Source organism: Anoplolepis gracilipes, chromosome 2 (assembly GCF_047496725.1).
Source record: "Anoplolepis gracilipes chromosome 2, ASM4749672v1, whole genome shotgun sequence".
In the NCBI taxonomy this organism is placed as follows: domain Eukaryota; kingdom Metazoa; phylum Arthropoda; class Insecta; order Hymenoptera; family Formicidae; genus Anoplolepis; species Anoplolepis gracilipes.
In genome coordinates this window covers 315,001-340,956 of record NC_132971.1, presented here as the reverse complement: position 1 = coordinate 340,956, position 25,956 = coordinate 315,001, and the positions used below count along the sequence as shown (strand labels likewise).

Here is a 25,956-nt window from a genome sequence, read left to right as displayed (position 1 = left end):
AATTCGATTGAACATGTTTTTGATTCGTTGTAGTCCTCGTTAAACTTTTATATTGTCAAATTACACAGCGATACGACCGATTATTCAAGTCGCAATCTAATGTGTACTTCGACGATAAATCGAATTTTGTTCAATAATGTGTGGGTTGTCAACTTACGTAACAAAGAGGTATATATAAATTATATTACAAAAGTATCAAAAACGAAAAAGGTGCTCATTACACAATCTCTTTTTCGACAGGTTATCTGAGGTCTCAGATTAATGTTCTATTTTTTAATTCTTATAACAACAGTAATTGCTGCATTTAAAAGTTGTTTGTTTGATTAATTAATAAAAATAAACACATGTAATACAATACCTACTTCATGAATATATTTTATCTACAACGATTGTATCTTACATATGTGTACACCTAGCTCCTTTTATATATACACTCACAAAAAAGTGTTTTCAGATCGTGCACATTTTTTCATTTATAATTTCTTTGATAAAGTTTTCATAGATTCCTATTTAACAAAAATTAAATAAATTTTTTAAAATAATTTTTTTACATCTTTTTAATATATGCTAAAATTTGCGAGTGTTTACATTTTGGAAAATGTTTTTTTTTTGGCGCAATATGTATATATTGAAACAAATGTTTTTTTTTCTAAATTATTGTGTCCAATATATTTGGTTCAAAAAGGAGAAAAAAATTTTTAACATTTTTCAAGAATTGTTAACGATATTAAAGACTTGTCAGGAAATTAATCATGCATAAAATAAATATTACAACTTTTGTATGTAAAAACTTAAAGATTATACATGTATATTATCGTGTGCATTCAGACAATAATATATAAACGAGATATTTATCCGGATGCCAAAAAAAAAAAAAAAAAAAAAAAGAGAGAACATCTTTGCGAATATCATTTCGTATCAGTGCACACGCGTACATGTGAATTCCAATTTTATCGCCACAATATGGTTACAATATCAATTCAGAGCATTATAAAAATAGGTTACTGGAATATATTCCTGAGATCGGCGAACTTATTAAAGCGCGCGATCGATGCAATTCGTCGCGAATTATACGCAGTTACTAATCCAAAGATATTTCTTTTTCTATAAAGTGAAGATTTTAACAAATAATTAAAAATATTTTTTTTTATTTCAATTGTACGCATTTATGTAAAAATGTGTACGCGTTAAATAAATTATTGGAAATGTCAGATTATAGAATTTTACAAATCTTTGATTTTTTAAGTTTGTAAGTTTCTCTCGTGCTTCAGATTTGTAATAGTTTTAGTGTAGTTCGCTTAACGAAGCAATAACGAAGATTTCTTCGCGAGAGACGGACGCACGCGTAAACGAAGCGATACGTAACGTTTTTATGAAAACGACGAGATAAGGAATTTCCTCGTTGCGACGAGTTGCGAGACTAAAATCGCGATCGTAAGAAGCAAAATTGCGAAATTCGGCTCGGGGGTTTGTCGCAAAACATTTTCCACGAGCACGTTTAGATCTGTATTCACTCTGTGCATATTTAATAATGTAGTTGCAATAAATGATACCCCGTTCCATAGTTCCACGATATTATATAGGGAAACAAAATTTTAAATCAACTACACATTTAATTGTCTAAATGTCACAATTTATATAATGCACATTTTAATCTCTTACATAACTCTTTTTTTTTCTAATGTACATATAATGTTCATTTATCATTTATTTATTATTTCGCCATTAATTAATTAAATATGTTTGTGCTGCAGAAAATAATGCATGTATCAAAGGTTTTTGAATATTTTTTTAATTATTAAACCTCAGGTAATAAATGCAAGGTGTGAGAATACAAGTCTAGATCGTGATCCAACGATGACATTCTGCAATCGCGCGTCACCGTAACGAGAAGATCTGGCTGATGCGCTATCTCGGGATTACCTAACCAAGGTGCGCGTGCACGAGGATGCACTTTCGGGCGACGTCACGAGCGTCCGATATGCTGGCCGGCCGGCAGCTCGCACAGTTGTGCGAAGTAAAAATAAAACGCGGCGGGCTCTATGGCAATTCTCTCCGTTCACGCAACACGCGCGCGCCGTGCGTTACCTAAGAACGCGTAGACGCGCAATTCAGCGTAACCGCATGGTTATAAAAAAAATGATGCAAGAAAAAACAACGGACGCATGGTCGCGGCGCGGCGCGGCGCGGCGCGGTGCGGTGGATCGATGCGTATAATGTATGCGATGACGGTCCATAATCACGCTTGACACGCAGGACCACAGATGTCCGAAAACAGGCGCAACCGGCTAACTGTCTGACGTGTGGTGTGTGGTCCTCTCCTGTATATAATAAATCTTTTTTTTTAACTCTTCGATGAAAGGGTGGAGGAAGGACGTCGATCATTTAAAGGGATGATCAATAGTGTATTTTGATTAATAATAAATTTTTCAAAATTAATTTTACCAATTTTAATTAACTTCTTTTTTTCTTTTACTTTGAATCATAAGATGTAATTTAAATTATATATATATTTGAGTGTTAATCAGTATTATTTTTATAAAATTTATTATTATTAATTGTTTTTATTTTCCCGAATTAAAATGAAAAACCCGAATTATTGAGAAGATTTTATTTAATCTCGTCAGCATCTTTTATATTTTTAAAAAATTTTATTTAAAATTTATTGGAATAATACTATATTATAGAATAATATTCTGTAAATATGTGGAAAATATGATTATATACGAAAACGATAAGTCAGAGAGTAAGTAGAAGGCGTTAACAATTTCAATATAATATAATATTAATTATGTGTTTTTCACAAGACGGAAAACATTGACGGACTCTACTTTAGTTTTTTTTAAATAGACGCGTTATATATCTATGCATCGATAGTAAATCATCGATTTACGAGCATAATTTATGAGTAACGATCGTTCGATAAAGACCACGGAGCAACTTTTCTTCGTAAACGTGCCTGCCAGCAATACACGCGTATCAGTGTATCAATGCTCTTTAGCCATTTTCGATAGATATTTTAATTCAAAAAAATTTTGTTAAAATTTTACGTGGCATATTTGGCGCTGTGAAAACTACATTTATCATTTAAATTTATAAGCTAGCCATTAACCATATATCTGAAAAATGTCTTTCTAAAATAAATTTATGAATATAGATTATCATTAAATATAATATACTTTATATATATATATATATATACTTTTTTGTTGTTATTAGAGAAAAAGATAGATGAAACATAAAGATAAAAACATATACAAATTTTTGCTGGTTAATTGTCTTTCGTGAATTAACTGGCGCAAGATGAAAATGTACTGCATGCAGGTTGAAAAACACTAGTTTGATCACACACGCACTACTTATTACGTCTCTCGTTCTCTTTTTCTTACGCGGATGTAAACGAACATCAGACGCAATTTGCGTTACCTAAGAATCTATATAAAAGCAGAGTGCATCACCGCAAGACTCGCGATAGACAAATACATATACATACATTCACCGAGTTTAATAAAACTTGAGGCAAGTGCATGTACCTATATAACGCACTGCAAGAATAAGATGTGTAGAATAAGAAATAAATGTAAAATAAAACCTAATCCACGTAATAAGAAGTAATTATTTATTTTTAATATGGAGATAATATGATTGAGAAATGAAATAATTGTGAGGAGTTTTCTATGACATGGAACCTAACCTTTGGAAAAAGTATTTTTGTTGTCAGACATTGATGTTTATATAAAATGCAATATTACGTAAAGGATAAAGGCAAAATTTTATTCAGAGAAAAAGCGAGATAAATGTAGAAAATAACGAAAACTTGTTTATATTATTGATAAAATTTTATTTATGAAAGCAAAATTTTCTCACTTACATAACTCACGATAACAAAACATAAGCATATTAATTTTATAAACAACTATCAGGTATATAATATTGTGTTATAAATAATGATATATGTATCTACATCAAATATGTGTCTATAAATTATAAAGAGTAATATAAATCATCATATCGTCAGGATTGCTTACAAAAAAATTAAAAAAAAAAAAAAAACATTCAATTTATTATCTCAAAAAAATTCTTATGTATATTCAATTATCAACTGGGAATTATTATACACGTTGACTGTTTAAAATAACGTGTATTTGTATTTTCATCGCGTCTATTTTATAGAGTCTTACACGGATTTCATCATGAAATTCTCTATCAATTTCAAACTTATGAAGGAGTCGATCCGTCATCGTTAGACTGGCAACACGTTGCTACGTTCTATACTCCACGTCGAAAATAATATTGTAATTAGCTTCCACGCGCGTAGCGTAACACTCAATGCGTGAAATACTTTTACGCGTCCCCCTCCTTTTCATCTTTTTCTCGCAGTACCTACCTACCTACCTACCTACCTACCTACCTACCTACCTACCTACCTACCTACCTACCTACCTACCTACCTACCTACCCACCCACCCACCCACCCACCCACCCTTCCTCTTCGCCCCCCCCTCTCTCTCTCTCTCTCTCTCTCTCTCTCTCTCTCTCTTTCTCTCAGTTACTGGCAAACATGCATTTTTTTTTTGGTCCAACGACGCCTATGCCGCGCTACGAATCGCGAGATTCGCGAGGGAAACGTGCACGACGTTGTTATCGATATGTGTGTGTGCGTGTGTGTGTGTGTGTGTGTATGTATCTGTGTACGCGCGTATACCTCTACCCGACCCGAGTCCCGAGTCCCGAGTCCCGAGTGTGCGTGGCGACGGTGTGTGCGCGCGCACGCGCACATGACGTCGACAAGACTGCGAGTGTGTGGGAGAGCGCGCGCGTGCGTGTGTACGCGGCGGTGCGCGCGTGAGCGTTTCACACCTGACTATGTACTACTCGAGTCCGGCGAGCGACTGTACGAAACATGATGAGATGATGGCGAAAAAAGCGCGTGGAGGAGCGCGGGCGACGCCGAAAATCGCGTCGACGAACGCGCGGATTTATCGCGCGGCGCTCACGGCGCTCCGGCGCGCAGAATCGATTTATTTTGTCGGTACGGTCTGCGCGGCGAACACGGTAGGTTAGTTGACCGCGGGGCCGAGCGAGCGCTGAGCTGACAGTAGGCCGGCGACGTCACAGTGGGCCGGTTCGAGCCTTCCTTCATTCGATTCAGGCAGGCTCCTCTATTCGTTTTACATGTAGCAAGGTAAATATTCAGACGCGATTCAGGTGTTTTACGTTTTCACGAAAGAACGTGGGCCCAGTGCGCGGATATAATTATTTTCATCGTTGTTATTATCGCGTCGGTGTCTTCGCTGTCATCATCATCATCATCATCATTATCATCGTCATCGTCATCGTCATCGTCATCGTCGTCGTCGTCGTGGTCGTCGTCGTGGTCGTCGCGGGGGCGGATAACCGCCCCGACGGTTTTTGTGACGCGTGCGATATCATCGTGACGAATATGTTTGATTTTGCCACTTGATTAAGAGAGAAAGAAAATGTATTTATTTACATCGGAGAGAGGGTGCGAGTATACAACAATTTTCTCCTTTGACGTGTTGTTCGTTATCCACCGCTATCATTGCCATCGCTGCCACTGACATTCCGTTGCCGCCAATCGCTGTCACCGCTGCCTGTCATTTATCTAATGAGTTTGTGGTCAGGTAGATGGACAAGATAGTATAAAGAGAGACAAACGGAAAAAGAAGCATGAAAGGAATCGAAAGAGAGAAAAAGATAAAAAAACGACAGCGAAGGGAGATCACGGAGAGAAACGAGAAAAACCGTGACCTTGCGTCACGCGAAAACCGCACCGTAAGAGACACGCGCCAAGTTTCGCACCAAGCGCACTCTCGCATCATGTTTCAATTCGCGCTCGATGTCGATCCGTCAATCAGTGCATCTGCGCGCGTCCTTGGCAAGTAACTGTCACAAAGTGCGAGATAACGTTGGATTTTCCCGCATCTCCCTCACGTCTCTTCACGTCGGAGCACGGTTCCGTCATCGGGAGAGAACGATGGAGAGACACGTGAAAACCCGCGCTTTGACAGCTCGCGTTGACGGCGCGGCGGCGCGGCGGCGCGTGCACGTTCAAAGAGCGGCTCGTCTTTCCGACAGCCGCGAAATTTATTAAATCCACACTCGTGCGACCTTGTACGGCCCCTGAAAAATCTTGGCAGCCAGCCGCTTTCGAATCTCGCGGCCGATCCCGTGCGTTCGTTACGCCGTGACGTTGACGCGCGTTCGAAATAGTTTGCTTTCCTCCTCGGAAAAGTCTGGCCAAAACAGAGAGAAAGAGAGAGAAAGAAAAAGCGATCTCGAAACGTACGTTCTTGGCACGATGGCCATCGCGCGTGCCGCGACGCGACGCGACTCGACGCGCCGCGACGTGCCGCGACACACGTGACAGTGAACAGTGCAACGCGTACCGCGCGAGCGACGCGCCTGGAGCCGTCGCGCGCCGTTTCCCTCGTATCTTCGCGACGTATCTTAAATCACCCATGGTCCTTTTCAAGTAAAAGACAAAGTCTGTCTCTCTCTCTCTCTCTCTCTCTCTCTTTCTCAAAACAGAAGGAGAACGCAGCATATTTATTGGTTTGAATGTGACTACGTGATATTTCGAAAGCGCGGAGATTTGCGACGAAAAGAAAAAAGAAAACAAAATTAAAAAAAAAAAAAAAAAGAAAGAAAACACGAGGATGTCACGCGCGAGAAAGGTGCGATAAAGCGCGCGCGTGTTGTCAAGAAAGAGGCATGCTGCGAGAGTGCGTGTCCCGTGAGCCACCAACACGGGCGGACGAAAATACCTCACGTGCGTCGAGAAATTGTTGGGAAAGAGGGAGGGAAACGTGTAGGGGGAGGTCGTTTGCGAGCACGATGAGAGAGAATCGAGGAGATGAGGAGCGTCGTCGGTGCTCGTGTATGAGCAAAAGTAAAGTATGACGATCCCGAGGAAATCTGGAGCGATCGAACGGCCCGCTCCGACGAGAGCGGCGCCGAGGAGGCTTTAGCTATCCGAGCATCCAAGTATTCTCTCGCGGATTTCACTTCAACAGCAGCAGAAACGTCAGACGTAGTGACGTAGTTTCGAGGTGGGCTCATTCCAAATTCGTGTCAATTTGATTGAAAATAATTAATTGGATGATGTTATGCGAAATAGAGTTAAGTCAGCTTTTTTTTTTCTTTCTTTCTTTTTTCTTACTGTTTTAATTATTGTTTTCTATATACTTTATATAAAGAAATTTATAACATTTATTGTTAGTTTAAAGATATTTCTTGATTGACAGTATTAAAAAAGTGGCAGTCGTGTCGCGAATCAAGAGATAACTGTGACAAGATTTAGGAAAATGAATTATAGTACTCGTAGCTTTCTCTCGCGAAATCACGAAACTCTGCATTTTAGAGTTAATTTATTAAAACTTGTCATGTGTGTCGGAGAGAATTTGTTTTCGCTTAACACGGTTAAAATAGAAGTGAGAACTTTGAATGGACGTTGGTACGAAAGAAGTTTTTTTTTTTTCTTTTTTCTTTTTTCTTTTTTGTAAACGGTTTTTACATTTTTTATAAATCCGTCTCACTTGTGTGACAATGTGTTCAACTTTTTGTCTGTTATTCAAGTTTCTTGACTGACAATGATCCAATAATAGGTTGTAAGCGCAGCGCGCCCGCTTCTGCGCGGAATTTTCTTCCGTGCCAACATCCACTTTTGCCCTTGGCGGTTCTCTCACTCTGCCCTATCGCTTTAATTAGTCGAATTCCCGTAAAGGGGCTTTAACAACCATTGTTAAATCCGATCGTACACGTTGAAGTAAAGTGCAAGTGGTAACGGTGGCACGCGCTCTGTGATCAAATCCCGATTGCCACAATGTACTTCACAGTTCGAACTTATCGCTGAGAATCAGAGTTTCTATTTTGAACTACATAATTCGATTAGCTCTGACATTTCGTATGGATTCGTTAAATTAATTTTTCACGTCAGAATACGCATCCATTATAATCTCATTTATAGTCTTATAGAATGGCGAATTGTGCGTGCTTACATATATATAGTGAAGACAGAATGCAAGTTTAACTTGAAATTATAGCACGAAAATTTCTGTAAAAGTAAATATTTGATGATTATCACGTAGATCTTTTTTTTATAATTGATGAGATTTTATTATAACCTTTAATTTAAATCGTTTAAAACAAATTGAAAAACAAGTGTTATTAAAAGTTATCGATTGTCGAAAATGAATAATTTCATTCTCTAATATAATTAATGAAGTAATCAGAGTAACTTTGAATATACCTTAGGATAGGCTGATATCTTTCTGGAAAATTTTTCTTTCATTTCTTATCAAATTATCAAAATTTAGACATTTTTTCACATTAAACCTGAGATAGTTGACCCGGTCCATCTTACAATTAGTAATGTAACCTAACACTTCAATCATTATCTCCCACTTTTCTTTTATTTTTACATTTCATTACGCCGCGATCCTCACGCGTGTAATGATGACGATAATAGCATTTCCGCGATCGACTCTTGCCTTGACAGAGACAGACCGCGTGACGTATCGCCCGCGGCGAGAGGACGAGAATACCGAAGACGACGCTCCGTCCTCGTTTCTCGCGCCGCGCAGTCTGTCTTCGTCTGAAAACTGTATCCGATATTCGGAGCGCGCGTGTTGTACGTACGTCAGAGAGACGTCGGATTTTACAGCAACTTCAATAAGAAGCCGTTGCAATATCGTACTTGGAATACGGTAAACGCTAAAGTCTCGCACTTATTGCAAATACAGATTACTGTGATAATTTTCATCTTCAGACTCATATTACTACTTACTGAAATATCATGTCACAATAAATTTACCTATTTCATGTAAATGCGTAGATTACAGTTATACAACAGAGACAAACATATATCTACTACTCCGCAATTAAATGATTATTAAAATTTACTTTCGACTATCGACATTGCAAGACAGAAACAAAATATAAAAATGAAATAATAATTAAGTCTTAACGATAAGATTGATTCTAAGTAAATGATTTCTATAAGAAAATAACATTAATGTTTATATCGCGGGCACAACTCTTTCAGCAATACGGTCCTGCGCTCCAAGTAGCATAGACATTTGACGTTTCGCGAAGGTCGCGTGTTTATGTTTTCTCTCTCTCTCTTCCTCTCTCTCTCTCTCTCTCTCTCTCTCTCTCTCTCTCTCTCTCTCTCTCTCTCTCTCTCTCTCTTACGACACACACACACACACACACACACACACACACACACACACGCACGCGCGCGTATAATCTGTCCGCGTCTCGCCCTCGTCTTTTTCTACTTTATTCTCCGTCTGCTTTCCGCGCAACGCGTACGCACACACCGTACATACATACGTTCCGACATTTAACGATCGTTACGCGTTCAATTGTTCACCGTCGTCGTCGTTGTCGTTGTCGTCGTCGTCGTCGTCGTCGTCGTCGTCGTCGTCGTCCTCGCCGTCGTCGTCGTCGTCGTCGTCGTCGCCGTCGCCGACGAGAGGCCACGCGTGACTTTCCAAAGAGAACGAGAGCAGCCGGGAATCGCCTGGTTCGGCGATGATATTTTTCGCGACGCGTTATCGGCAAACATGACATTGAGGATCGGCCGAGACAGAAGTGCAACGTAACGCGTCGCGGCGTTAGCCGCCGCTATCGTAGATACCGCGACATCGCGATGCGCCGCGCCACGGCGTCGATCAGCTGGCGTCGCTCTGTCTCTCTCCCTCTATCTCTCCGTCTCTCTTTTCCTCTCTGCACAACACCGACGACGAGCACGCTTGCCTATGCTCCGTGTCGTATGCGTAAAACCTACTGTTAATAGCATGTGTAGACGCGCGTTAGACATTTGTTTGTCGCGTGGATTGTGTATAGGATGTGTCTTTGGAAATTTATCAAGAGACTTACATCTGAGAGGCAAATGTAAGTTGAAAAACTCACATTTTCAAAATAAATCTGGGAAACGCGCATGAAAGTGCGTACCTTCAAAATAAATTAATAAATAAATGAGTATGATTATTAGGTAAAATCAACCGAGAGAGAGAGAGAGAGAGAGAGAGAGAGAGAGAGAGAGAGAAAAAGATTGAAATTTACGTAAAGTAATAATTATTTAATGTATTCAAAGAGAGTTTTTAATTTGAAAAATATAAATTATTTCGTTAAATCTGTATTTTTATTGTAAAATTTCTTTCAGATAATCGCGCATCTGACAGACGTATTATTTTCCTCACTCTCTATAGACAATAGTTAAATAAATAACCGAAATGTATCAAAACCCATAGAAATGAATTTACTCCATACTGCTTCTCAGGTACAGAAATATTTGAAAAATAAATTCTATAAGAAATTTTTAAAATTTTGTTACAATCTTCTTAGGGATATTATTAAAGTATTAAAGTATTTTACAAAATATTATTTTTTTATTTCACTTGGTAGTACGAAAGTAACAATGATCAAAAAAGATAATTGTTATGATCGATTTTGAATTAAATGTATTTATTTCAATTGTTCTTTGTTTAATATATATTATTATAATATTTCTTATATTTGTTCTCAGAATTTATTGTACAAACTTTTAGTATCATATTTTTCTAATATAATATGCAGTATAACATAATCTCAATTTATATATCATATTTCTAGAAACAGAAGATTATAACAATTAGCACGTGATTAAAGTGATGTTATTTCAAAGTATAAGTATATTTTCATCTCTCTTTTTTACTTTTTTCTTTTCTCTTTCCGTCGCGAATCAGATGAAATTAAAAAAAATCTCCCAGTTTACGCATCAAGGCAGCGTAAAAACAGTCTCATCTAACTGTGGCGAAAGAGAGAGACCGTGGTATTTTGTACATTTTCTGCACTGATTAACGCATTCTCGCGCCACGAGGTCGTTAACATTGATAAATCAAAAGAAAGCGATGCGTTCGAGATTCTTGCTCTGTCGAAGCATCGATAGAACCATTTTTACAAAATCGTGATAAAATAGATGCGCGAAAGATATGTACGCGGAGCATCCTACAAAAATACTTTGTTTCGAAAAAAATGATTTTAGGAAACAGTGATGTGTCTTATGAATATTTAAACGAAAAATAATTTAAATTAAAAGCTTAAACAATTATTCGCAATATCGTTGAAAAAAATTAAAAATGAATGATATAAAAATCTAAATATCAACTATTATTTAAAGATAGTTAAAAATCTTGTTCGCTTTTTTTTATTTTCGGCATCAAATTCTCTTATTGTTAGATATATTTCACACAAAAATTTTTGATTTTTTTTCTTTAGATATCACAAACATACCGCCAATCATAAGTTATACTTTGGAAGAAAGTATAAATTAATATCGATACGAGTAAATAATATGCTAAGCTTATATATATATATCTATATAGAAAACGTTTGTAATTTAAATTTTGTGATGGAAAAATGGAAAAATTGCATGTAAAACGACGTGTATCTCTACGCATTACCATCGGTGCGGATTATCAATTCATAATCATAATCGCGGTAGATAAGACCTATCGTGAGAGATGTTACGTTGTTAAACAATAGACATTCATTTCGTAAACATTTTTGCGAATTAAGTCAATGCGACCTGATGATTTCATCGACGAATTAATTCAACTACTTTAAGCAAGAATAAACTATTAAATCCATAACTTATAAAGGTGCTTTTCTCTCTGGTAGTTTTTATTCTGAATCTTTTATATTTCACCTTTATATTGAACTGTTGCTTTCACATGCAGATTCGTATTTAATTATTTTTAGAATGGATACAGTTTTCAAAAACATTATTTATAGCACGACGAAAAATGTGTTTGCAATCTTTTCTCAGAAATAGATATATAGTTATCATTTCATAGCTAAGCATTTCTCCTTTTGCAAAGAGACTAAAATAGATTATATAAATATTAGAAACTAGAAATCACCAGAAATAGATTTTATAAATATTAAAAATTAGAAATTCCATATACTTTAGCGCGTATTTTCTTCGAACCATTCATCGATTCATATATACCTATGTACATACCAAAAATTAAAAATAGCGAGTGACAATCTCGAATTATCCACTGCGAATATCAGAAGCTCTTCGCGCGCCTATGCATCTTGGCCAAAAAAAAAAGTTGCGTAACAACCATCTATGTCATTGTCATATCCGGCCGAATGACTTAAATCGGTTTCCACCGATTCACGATCTTTTGATTGGCGGCATTCTGCAGAGTGATTTTCGATGGGCACCGCCGATGGGCGGTTTTGCCAACAATCCCGACACACATATATGTACAATGGATATCCTATGTGTGTGTGTGTGTGTATATATATATATATATATATATATATATATATATATATATATATATATATATATATATATCGTGATCATTTTTAAAACGTGACTGAGATAGACGGGCGGGCGAGGCACTCGGGCAAAGAGATAGAGACGTAATGATTGCAATATTCCGGCAGTAATTGCTGCAGTCGGCCGCACTGTTGAAACATCATTCGCGCGCGCAAGTCGTAGATTTGTTTTTGCCTACCCTATCTCCGCGCGTGTCGCGCCGTCATGCCGTCGGCCGAAATGTCATTCTCTCGCGGGGGATTCGTTTTCTCTTTCCCCGACCGCCCCGATCTCTATCCGATGGCGCGATCGTCCCTATCCCTACTATGACTACCGTTATTCTCGATGCCATTCATCGCGGTTCGAAATCGATACGTGCCATTAAATGCTGGCGATGCATTTAAAACGGCCGATCGAGTCGAGGGCGGGGGACGTGCGCTTGATTAGATCCCGGATCCTCGTTAACGCCGCGTTATAATCCACGCAAATCAACTTTCGACTTGCCGCCAAAATGTAAAGTGCAAAAGTGACGTACAAGTCAAGTATGCTGACATGAAACATATAAGATAATTATAGCTGCTACTATGTATATCGGCGTCGCTTAAAACTTTATCTAACCGTAGTTTAATTAATTCTTTACCGTAGCTGTTGCTGTATTAAAAATATAAGATATCGATATTTTTGCATGGCCTCGATACTTGGGCGAGTCTAACGCGATGAAACTTTCACAACTCGTGTAAAAAAACATGGATGGTTTTTAAACATCCTCTTACTCTTTTCCCAATCCCGATGTGTTAAATATCTTTAAATATCGTTTGTCCATATTCTCTATTTCGCTATTGTAATGACAATACTTTGTCTCGACACAACGAGACTCTATGCGCCGTCGTTCTTTTTTACGTGAAGAGAGAGAGAGAGAGAGAGAGAGAGCGCGATAAGAGCGAGCGTATCACGCGCGTGAAAGGAAGCCCCCGGCAAAAAGCTCACCGCGGGGTATTAGTCATTGGTAACCAACCGGAGCTTTTTCGCCGCGCGTCGTGCCGTGCGATTCCTGCAGTCGTGACCGTCGCTGCGGCTGATTTATGGCGAGCCATCGTTATTTTCGCCTAGCCTAGCCCGGCTAGGAGACTAATCTAGCCTCGCGCTTCTTCTCGACATACCTCTCCCTCGGTGCTCTTTCTTTCATCCTCCAACTTCTTTCGCTCGCTATTTTTCTCTTTCTCTTCTTTTCTTCTTCCTCTCTTTCTTTCTCCTTATACATATATGTATAAAATATATCTTTGCGTGTCCGTTTCTTCTTCTCTCCCTCTTCTCGTACTAAATTTTCTACCTGCTCCTGCTTGATTCACGTTTAAACGGGTGGGAGAGATCGTTACTACCGGTTAACGATGGGTAGGTAGCTATCAGACACCTCTTATCCTTCGTTCTCGGAACCTCGGAACCTCGAAACCTCGAAACCGAATGAATTTGCGCGAAAAATATTCGAATGGAATTGGAAAATCCGGCTGTTACGCGTCAATTTCGCCGAGTAATTAAGTTGAAAAAAATCCAGATAATACCGTTATATTTGACCGATCGTACATAACTGTCTAACTGTGCTCGCTGCAGCCGTAAAAGCTTATTAGCTCTTTCTGATAGAGATCAGCGAATCTACAAATCTTTGTTTACGACTACTTGTACAGATTCTTAGGTATATGAATCTTTACGCTATACATTTTTACATACATACATACATATATCTCTATCGATCTCTTAAATTTTTAAACGCGTGACTTTTTGGACTTACAGTTTCTTAAATGTGCGAATTTTTAATATTGCACGTTTTTAGAATAGCAAATTTTAAAACCTATTTTACAAATATTAAAAAAGGTTTCTTTTTTTAAAATTGATTGCGCATTCAACGCGTTATAAAAATCCTGTGTAAACAAAAGTCTCTGTTCACTATCAACCATGCAGGTCGATCGCGGCATAATAGCAATATAATTCTCTCTTCATTATATTATATTGCCTATGTTGAGCCATTCGATTATTCCTCGCCATTAATTTAACAAAATTTGCGTTACACCGCGCAGAAACAAAGCGTAAATTATTACCACGATCAAAATTACCGCGCCGTCATTGCGGTCTGGTTCGTTACGAGCGAGCGATTTGCTCATTCTAAAATTCATCATTTAATTATAATGCGTTATAACCGCTGTCACTCCAACGATAATCCCGGCTCGCCGATTCGGCTCTTGGATTTTGTGTCGATCGCGCCGATTCGCATTGATCCATGTCAACCGACTTGTGAATTACGAGACACGTAATATACAGAGTATACTATTAGACGTCTTTCCAGTCACAAATCCTACTCCTGTGACTCAATCTTTTTTCCATACCGAGAACTTTGCTGGAAATTTACACATGTTGGGAGTTTTAATATCTTGACAATCAAGCTTTTAACTTTGAATAAGTATTTATTTTTTTATATATTTTAAATATAATCCATTTCAAAATTATTAATTCATAATTGCGAGAAAATAAATTATTTATTATGTATACTTTATCAAAGTTTAATTTGTTAAAAGTCATTAGTTTTTAATTTTGAAAATAATCCGCTAACTATCCATGTTTTCTATTAAAATTAAAATTTTTCTTAGCATTCTCTAATAATAATAATGTATATATATATATATATATATATATATATATATATATATATATATATATATATATATAATTGAGAGAGAGAGAAAGAGAAATAAAATATCCAATAATTGCAAGACACCTTGTATATCACTTTATTATATATCCTATTATTCCTGCATCTTTTTTTCTTTCATTTTCCTCTCAAAACTGACGTCTTTTTTCTCACAGAGGCGGCAGTCGATAAACTGTTTGGAATATCCTCGAAGTTGTAATGAAGCGCCGTAAAGTTACGACTGCGTCTCTGGCACAAAACTCCAACAAACTTTCGAATATCGTTGTCCAGATAAAAGTTTAAGGAGCTTTTGAGCAGTATGCGCGTTCGCTCGTATGCGTTTGATGCGGCGACAAAAAAGCGAATAATTCGCATATTCTCTCTTTAACAAATCGGGATTCGATATTTTTTCTGCGAAAAATTGAGAGAAAGTATATGCAAATATTTTATGCTAAAAATTTGTTCAAAATATCAAAAATCTAAATGGATTATAATATTCTTTAATTATATCTATCAATTAACTTTTACTTTAAGTAAAATAAATTTAATTAGAGTATTTGACACATAGCATTAAATTTTTTCAGTTTTTACTTTTATTAAATTTATTTGCACTTTTTATATAAACTTTTGGAGAAGCGTAAGTTTTGGTATTTAGATTTTACTGAATTAGAATACAACTCGATCCATTATTTTCCCTTTGGTATAATTGATCACATAAGTTTTATAAATTTAGTAAGTGTCGGTGAAAATATAAATAATAAAAAAATAGAAAATTAAATTATAAGACAATTTTTCTATGCAACAATATCTTATAATAAATAATTGTACTGAGAAAATTATTTCAATAGATTTGGCATTGTTCTGTATATTATTAATATTCTTAATATTCTTCTATATATTATTAACGAAAATACTTGTCACATAATCTTTTTGATTCGTGAGACATTCCTCGTTTCATTTCTGTCAAAAAATACCGAACAGAAATCAAAAATAGCCTAAGTATATACCGTTGTTTTCCATAATTTTAACATAAAAATTTTACTGTGACCTGTAAAATGGGGGTGTATGTTTTTCCTGTTTAACCCTGTACTTTCGTTATCTCCACGGCTTCGATCACGATATGTCGTCATTAGCCTTCACGCATCGTCTCGCAATACACATACGCTCGTTAATTAACGTACGCCTTACATTTCTTCAAATAAATTTACCCATAGCTCTTAATTAACTTGAACATTTGGTCGAAATGAATTTATTATCTTCCTCGAATCTCTCTAATCTCTCAATATGACAATTACTAGGCAATCATATGTCCTGTGTATTTATAAGCACGTGTAATAGTTGACTGGTGGAAACAGGATGTCGGGAAATAGAGTGCTGTGGATCCGGTTTAACGCGATCGCAAAGTTCCCCACGCAGTCGCTTTATTTTAAAATAATCGATTATAAATAACGAGCTGCCATTTCTGCGTGTCGTTTCTTTAATATCACTTAAAATGCCACATATCAATATATAAATACATTGATAACATATTACCGATATATACTCTTGCGAAAAAAAAATATACCTTTATGAAATCTTGTTCAAGTTACGCTACAAATGCGTTATTGATTTATGCAATTCGCTTTTCATGGAATGCGTCTATTACTCGGTTACAGAAGATTTTTCAAGAGGTGGTGCATTTTATTGCGTATATCGATGAGTTGTTGCGGATTACGTTTTAAATGACATTGCTAGAGAAAAAAATGTCTTATCAAATTCTTTAAAATAATATAGCCTGCATTATATATAATCATAGCTGTTTTTCTTCGGCGTAAATTCGAAAAGATTCTCGATATTTCCTAAGACTGTTTTCTAACAGCAGTTGATTGCGATAACTTATATTTACTTTCTAATAATCGAATCAACTATTCGACATTTATAAAGACTTGTGGAATCAATATTTATTCATAGATATCTCGAAATTATCAAAGTTTTTTTATCAGTCTATTTTTCTAAATAAAACAATTTTTCATAGGCTAATACTTTAAACGAGTGTAAAATAAAAGATAAATGCAATATGATACTCTATAAATGTATTAATTATTTCGGATTTCATTGAAGAAAACGGAAAATAAATTTTTCAATTTTACATTATCTCTGCACTCCTCAGAGGAATTTCTTTAACAGGTTTTATAAAATACGGCCTTTTTTTCCTGGTTAAGTGCTCCGACACCGAGATACATTGTATAACAATCTGTAAAAACGTGGCACATCGTGGCATATCGCTAAGAGAAGCGCCGCTGGTATTGTACTCTTAATGACTTCGCAGAACTAAAAAAAGAAAAAAAAAAAAAAGAAAATAATCCTCTCACGCCTCTTCGAGCGCGGTGCGCGTGTTTCGCTCGCCGCATGTGCATATTCGTGCTGTTTGCGGAAAATCTGCGCGTGTCGATCGTGACGCGCATCTGCGAGTCGCGCGTGCGTGCGGCCGCGGCGATACGAAACGTGCGATTTCGTAAGACGCACTTGACGCAAACCAGGGACGGATCTAAAGAGAGTTTTCAACGTGGCGCGCAACAACAGTTTCATTTCCGACGCGAAATCAACTTTATCTGCTTCGCGATATGCACTTCTATTCCCTTAGGGAAGAGGATAGAAACACAATATCTTATTCAAACATTTCAACTAAAGCGTCAAAAAGACATGACTGCATTTTCGAATTTCTCTTTTCAGATCTCTTTCTCCATGATATACATATATATTTATGTATATTACAAGTACTTGTGTTTATATATATACACGTATGTGACTATATTTGTCTTACATCTTTATTGACGCTTTTACAATCAAATTTTTTATTTCATCTAGAGAAAATAGATTTATCGGCTTAAAAGATCTTTAAAAAAAGATCTCTCTTCAATGAAAATTCCAAACATACATATAAAAGCTTATTTGAATTTAAATGAATAATAATATTTCATTACTTAATTAGATTGTGAAATTGTCAAAATTCCTTTCGATGTCTCTTAATTAGTCACAATTCGAAAACTATCTCTTAATTAGTCTTTTATATTTTTTTCTTTTTTTTTTTTACAAGAAACATTATCACATGTAATATTTATTATAAGAAATACGCGACAAAGATGTAACGCACAAAAGAAGAAGAACGTGTGAAACGGGAGAAGAAAAAATTGGCAAAGCGAATCGCTCATGCCTCCCAATCAGAGGGTTAAACTGGCCGATATCTCGCTGAGCGTTATCCATCCCACGCGCTCTCGCCCATATACACACACACACACACACACACACACACACACACACACATACGTACGCGAACGCGTATCAATTAACACGCGCCACGACGGATCGTGCGTGCGACGTGCGCAATCGCGGATAGCTGACTGGCTATGTATAAGTGTACGTAGCAAACACGCGCGCCTCACCCACGCGTACTCACACGCGCTAACGCACAGCCGCGAACTTTTTCCCGCATCGCAGCCACGGTAGCACCGGCTAATTTTACCGCAGCGGATCGCGCATGCAAGTGGAACGCCGTAATCCCGCAATTTATGCAGCGATTTATGCGCCGAAATGGACCTCCCATCGATCGACTTCTCTTATCGTGCTCTCGCGATTTCTTACCAAGTCTCTCTTATATAATGACTGCAACTCTTGAATAGACTTTAAGAAGAAAATCTTTCAAACTTTAGGCCAATTGTTAAGAATATAAATTTATAAAGTTTATTGTTAAATAATTTTGAGAACATAAAGTGCGGGAAAAATTTACAATTTTTTTTTTCTTTGCGTGGGAGAGATACACCATTTCTATATATAAAATATAAATATATATAAGATAATAATATATATATATATATATATATATATATATATATATATATATATATATATATATATATATATATATATATATATATATTTATACTTACACATGTATTAAGAATAATATACATGCGTGAATATAATTTAAACTTGACAGTTTAAGACGTCAACATTCTGATTGTAAACAAGAACTTAGGCCAAGACAGCCAACAAAGAGATAAATCTTATAAGGCACGTGCCAAGTTTACGATTGAGAAAAATGTTTCGTAGTACGATAATCACAAAGCAATGTTTTTATTATACTTTTTTTTATTATTTTATTGTAGATTATCGTAAATTAACAGCTGACAATTATAACACAAAATTTATTTCGATAAATTGCATTTACATTATCAAAGATATAAATCTTTCAGTAAATATAAATAATCCGTGATATTTGATATTCTTGCATTGCTACATCTCTATCCTTATTAAAAAAATAAACATCGATAATCTCATCTTCTCGCTCACAATTGGTTAAATCTCAACTTTACGCGATAAAGGCAAACGGTTCTTATAATTCTATTGTCAACGATTTACTACTTCTAAAGCAGTTTGCACGGATTTGCACGGGATATTATGCGAAGAGGAGTAACTCGAATGGAACATTCGCAAAGTTTTCGCGTCGCAAACCGCGCATGCATATCGTACGTAAATGGATTGACCCAAAGAAAACCTCTGAAATGACATAAATAATGGCTTGCGGGCCATATCGACTTATGTAATAATACACTGCCGCCGTTGCCGCTACCAACTACCGCAGAAAAATCACGCAGGAAAATTACGTACACGCACAGAGAGAAGGAAACGATCGCATCCGCAATACGCATTACAAACTTGGAAAACTTGAAAACGAGAAAAAGTTAAAAAACATTCGAAGTTTGTCTATGGTCGTGATTATTGGGGAATTTTTCTTTTCTTTTTTTTTTTTTTTTTTTTTTTTTTTTTGAATTAAGAAATTTATAAGTAAATGCGAATAAAGAATAAATATACTCGTATATTTCACTGATACATAACGCGTTTATTTGCTTTCTAAAAATAATCTTCAGTATTTTTATTTAAATGTTCCAATATATACTAGTGTCATATTTTTTGTAAATTTTTGAAACATTAGTTTAATGAGTCATTAAGGAACGTCAATTTAGGAGAAAGAAAATCCTCTTACAAAAAAATTTCAGCATTCGCGATTCGAACGCTGATTCTGACGCCGGTGACAGTACGGTTGCCACTGGCAGGGCGCCAAACACCTGCGAAAGAAACATTATCAAATATCTTTGGTTTTACATTGATAAATAACAATTATAAATATAGCTTATCAGACAAGATATACTTTTGCGATAAACTAAACGATTAGCAAAAATCATACTTTTATGTCTTTCAATTATTTTTGAGATCACAAAAATGCTCTTTTTAGATGTGTATTATATAATAAAGAAAATGGAAGAAAGTTAAAGAGTAAATAGAGGGAAAATAGTAGAAGATGAAATTTTATAAAGCGACTATCATCTCTGATATCAAGATTAAAAAGAGATTATATTTCAACATTGAGTTAAAGTTATCAATAGGAACTATAATAATATAAATTAATAAGAATACATGGAATAGAAAATAATATGAGAATAGAAATATATGTATTGTATATACAATGATAAGCGATGTTGAAAGATGCGCACGTAATAATCTAAATGAATGCAAACAGTTGACAATGTACTCAATATTGTGCGCCGGTATATATACGGCTTTGCCGTTCAGTCTCCGAGTATTCATAGATATGTACATCCACTTTGGGTTCTTAACTTTCGCTATTAAGCGATTTCGCTGAAACCGGTACTTGTGAGTAAAGTTTGTAAAGCGCGGCGAGAGAAGAGAGAGAGAGAGAGAGAGAGAGAGAGAGAGAGAGAGAGAGAGAGAGAGAGAGAGAGAGAGAGAGAGAGAGAGAGAGAGAGAGAGAGAGAGAGAGAGAGAGAGAGAGACAACCCGCGCCAAACTACAGTGTTTATTGCGCGGAAAAAGAGCGGCAAGCCGCAGCAGCGTGTTCTGCCTCGGATTAATCGGTCAATTTCTCTATTCGCAAATAATAAACTGCATACCCGCGCACGGGCAACGCATGTGTCGTTTTTCCTTTTTATATATTTAATACGGCAATATATTTAACGATCGATGCGACGTGCTCTATACTCGGCATTTACGTGCTTGAATACAGCTATATCGGATGCGTGACGCATAATTGTTATAAGAAAGAGTTAACTAGTATGAAGTACTAGGCTCGATAAAAAATTATTTATTTTTACATATTCTTTTAAATAATAAATCTAACAAATATTATATATTAAAAAACAATAATGTAATTATACAAACAAATAATATAATATATTATTATTTCCTCTCTATACATTTAACACATTTAGTTTATCATGTTATTATTACATATTTTCATTTTACTATAAAATTATACATATTATTATATACGTGTTACGGTTATTTGTATGTCTATATTCAATTATTAGTACAAAATATATTGAACAATAATCACCGATTTTGCAAATTATAAACAAGAAGGATGTTATTTCAAATTCATTTAATAATTCGTTTTACATTCGAGATATGAAATACGAGTAGAAAACCATAAATTTGCAAATATATTAATCGATATTCTATGACAAGACTATTATTGTTACATTTTTAATGAAAATAACCTGACGCGTTGGCAAATATAGCTTATCGCTTAACAGACCTAGCGCTTCCGGCGAAAAAAAAAAAAGTTTCGAAGATTCCGGTAACAACCGATGTTATAGCCGTAAAATGATGAAATCAATGCGTAACATGCCGTGCCGACGCTATATTTAACCGGCAAGAGTGCAGGTAATTCCTATAACCTTCCTGGCACAATTGACAGGTGCAATTTATCTGAAGCTTCAATACGCTATACGCTATGCGCGAGCCTCTGTTTTAAAACGCTTGAAAACTGATCATTCGCACTTCGACATTGCTTCTCTCGAATTCGCGATACAATAACACTGTATAGACTGCAACGTAATTGGCGATATAAAGCGACGTCAAAGGAGATATCCGCTTGATCTCCCAGTTGTCGATTTTTCGCTATTGAAAGTATTCAATCTTTCTATCGTTGTACAATAACGTTATAAAATAATTCTTTGATTGTACGCATGTATTTTAACTACGAATAAAAATCCTATCTTTTTTTTTTTTTTTTTTGGGGGGGGGAGGGAGGCAGGGAATTTTTAAAACAATCGATAAAATTTAGTTATGTAATTGCATCATCAGAAACTCAGCATCTTTTTATTGTCAATCGTTTAAAATTAAAACGTGTCGTTGAAAAACTATCGATCTTTCGATAAGATTTTAATGAAGGGGAACAAGTGACGAAGACTTTTGGTGAAATGATCAGAGACGGGAGTTTGGGACACCGTATATATACGATAAAGGTTCTGTCACGCATCGCCGTAATATCGCGGGGGCCAAGCGAATCACGCGAATATCGTGCGGCAATACGTACTACATACACGCCATCGCGCATATAGTTGCGAATATATCACGCGAATGCACGTTTACGCGAATAACGCTTCGGCATAATTATATGTGTGCGTGTCGCCTGCGCCGAGCTGTGCGCATGTTCGCGACACGTGCGTGCGCGCCGTTTCACGCATTAAGCAGCCGCAATAAATAATAAATACAGTCGAATGCGGGGAAAAGGAATAATAAAAGATAAGCCTGTATATCGTCAGCTGATATCGGCCGTGCATCTCCGGATATGTTCGGATGCGTCGGCGACGAACGCATAAACATGCGTTCGCAAAAGTGCGTTGGTGTAACGCGCGCGCTTGCCGTGAATCGATACGCTGCAAAATAAACACACTCTTTAGATAATAAATTGCAGTTACGCGTCAAAGAATCGCATCGTTCCCATCGCTCGCACCTTCCACCCAATTGTTTCACCAAATATTTTTTAATAGATACATTCGATTCTGCGACGATTATTCCTTTTGGAATATTGAAATAATTTTTCTTTGACAAGAATATTGAAATTCGTGAATAGGTCTTTGTTGTAAACTAAAAAATCATTTATTTCAAGAGACAAATTATTCGAATAAATAAAATATAATAAAATTTTTTTTTTACATTTAGTTTTAAATGAATTAAAATTGAATTCATGATTATCAAAATATCTAATTTTAATATTTCAAAAACTATATGAAAGGACAATATTGCAACCATTTTAAATTTGCAAAAAACAAACGTAGCCCCGACAAACATTTCAATCCTACGAAAATCGGACTGAAACGTTTGTAAAGCGCAACATAATTTCTTAATTGTTTAAATTTTTTATTGTTTATTTTATAATCAGTTATTGAATTCATGTACATATTCACAAGAGTTGTTATCGTTATAAATCGTTTGCTCCTTAATCTCGTGACTGCGATTTATTTTTTGACCTTTAGATCGAAGCCTTAACTTGTTTCGTCATTTGAAATTTTGCGAAGGAAAAAATTATTTCACTTTTCTACGGGAAACGTTGTGGCGAGAAAGTCGTAATACCTGGGCCACGTGACGCGGTACTTTGTTAGGGAACCCTACTCCGCGCGAGTGTCGGAGGATATAGGATATCTTTCTCATACAGCAGGGTTGCGGGGTGCAGTTCAGACATGGGAAGTGAGCATTACTGCCTGAGGTGGAACAATCATCAGAGCAACTTGCTGGGTGTGTTCAGTCAACTGCTGGAGTCGGAGTCGCTGGTGGACGTGACACTGGCGTGCACGGAGGGACCGTCGATACGCGCACATAAGGTAGTCCTCTCCGCGTGCTCCAGCTACTTCCAGGCCCTGTTCCTCGACCATCCGAACCGTCACCCCATCGTCATCCTAAAGGACGTACGTTTCGCCGAGTTACGTACCCTCGTCGACTTCATGTACAAGGGCGAGGTAAACGTCGAGTACTGCCAGCTATCGGCCCTCCTCAAGACAGCGGAGAGCCTCAAAGTTAAGGGTCTAGCGGACATGACGAATATCAACGCAGCGGTAGCATCTAGGGAAGAGCAACAACAACAGCAGCAGCCGCAGCAGCAGCAATCGCAACAACAGCAGCAGCAACAACAACAACACACAAGCACCTCCGACACGTCGCGGGAACATCATCGAGAACGAGAACGAGAACGAGATCGAGATCGAGATCGAGATCGAGATCGAGAGAGCATAAAAGAGACGAGTGGTAAAGACAGGGAACGAGAATCGAGCGTCACCGCCGCCGGAGTATCGGCTACTACCAAGGAATGCGAGCAGCAGCAGCAACAATCGAGCAACATCATTGCTCAGAGCACCCCAAGCGAGCCCGCGGAGGCGGTGGACATGACGGATTGTTCGCCGTCGCCCACGGGACCCGGTAGCCCGTGTCCGGGACCGCTGGCCCTCGATCGGCCCAGGAGGGATTCGGAAGACGCGGCCAGCCTCGAGGAGACGAGGGCCGGCTCTCTCAGCCCGATCTCGGTACACAGCGGACCATCCGACATGAGTCTCAGCAACAACACCGGCGGCGGCACGCCCGGTAGCGTGCTGCCGTTGAATCTGCCACAGAGCCGACTTCCGTCCCCGCACAGTACCGAACCCCTCGCCGGTCCGTCGGGCTTACCCCCGGTCCAGCAAGTTCCGTTGGTAAGTAACGATAAGATCAATTCTTGTACAGGAACTCTACTAACTTGGTCCGGGCAAGCGGAATCCAGAGGCTGCTGCGCAGCTCATAGTAATATTTACTTTTTCCTAGAAATAATTAATTTAAAAAATAAATTATATATACGAGATAGTTTTTTTTTTATATATATATTACTAATCTAAAGTATTTTGCTTAAAAATGTTAATTATAGCTGCCAATTTATATTACGACTCTTGCTTGCCCGGTTGCGTTAATAAGCTGCTTATTGTTAAATAAGATTGATATGAATTAGAAAGCGAGCTTTAAATATAAATAAAATCCAATCTGTCATATCATGTCAAGACGACATATAATTAAAATAATATTTTAATTTTTGTTATAAAAAATTATCAAAGATTCTGATAATGAGATATATTGGTAGAAAGATATTGACATGTCAGTATAGAGCTTGAAATTTGATAATAATATGAACTTTATATCAACGATCGCGAACATTTATTTATTACTTGGATATAAACCCTATACGCTCCTTTCTCTTGCAGTCTCTGAAAAAAGAAATGGACTGGGAAAGGTCGACCGAGGAGCGTAGCGCGAGCAGCGAGATATCCGCAGATTACAGACTTCCACCAGATCCGGTGAGTCCCCCTTTTTCCGGCGAGTCGTCTCTCTATATATTATATATATATATATATTTCCAATTTATTATTGACTACTTTTTATTCTCGTATCCTCTCTTTGCTCTGCATTTCTATACATATATATATATACCTAAATATACATATACTATTGATAACCGTTATCGTCTCGCTCATCCGCAATCGTCGCCAAGAGTGGCACGTTGCGGATGGGACGACGATATGTACTGCTGCGCCAAGTCCCTCCAAGTTGCAACTGCAATTACGCATTGCGATGCATTATGTATCGTATTACGTTATTATTATAATCAAGTCACGGCAGATCGTTCGTAACGTGCTACCCGATGAGGATGGACGCGATTTTGACGCACCGCGTCGATACGTACTTGATAAACTGTATGTACTTCGCTTCACCCTTCGAAAGACCGACGATAATCGCATACGCATGACACGCGCGCGCGCGCACGCACGCGCGTACGCGTGTGTGCGCCGAATTCACTTTGCATGTGGGTCTCTTGCATGTGCCCAAGTGCTTTGCTGTTTGCTGCTCTCCCCCCGCTAATTTGATAGAATTGTCGCGTCATTAACGAAATTGCCGTCCGTGCGGTGTCTAGAGAATCGATGATCTCGCAGGAGTCTCATCCGTTCCATTGCGCTTGATATGTAACAAATTACTCCTGCCTACACTAGTCAACCTAAATGATCCAGTTGTTTTAACGTTTCTTGACGCGCGAGAGATGTTTTTCAAATTCTTTATTAGTAACGTTGGTGCTCTT

The 25,956-nt window shown here is 37.3% G+C and overlaps 1 protein-coding gene across 18 annotated transcripts in view; it reads left to right on the top strand.

Moving 5' to 3' along the window:
- Positions 1-25,956, top strand: part of Mamo (zinc finger protein 628-like) — a 73,942-nt gene that overhangs the window by 16,830 nt on the left and 31,156 nt on the right. For 9 of the 18 annotated variants that reach the window (XM_072911481.1, XM_072911484.1, XM_072911478.1 and 6 more), the window contains 2 exons: positions 23,524-24,547; positions 25,088-25,180. In XM_072911481.1, coding sequence (XP_072767582.1) covers positions 23,546-24,547; positions 25,088-25,180 — 1,095 coding nt within the window. In that variant the 5' untranslated portion in view covers positions 23,524-23,545. The other 9 variants (XM_072911474.1, XM_072911492.1, XM_072911488.1 and 6 more) reach the window with 7 other exon arrangements.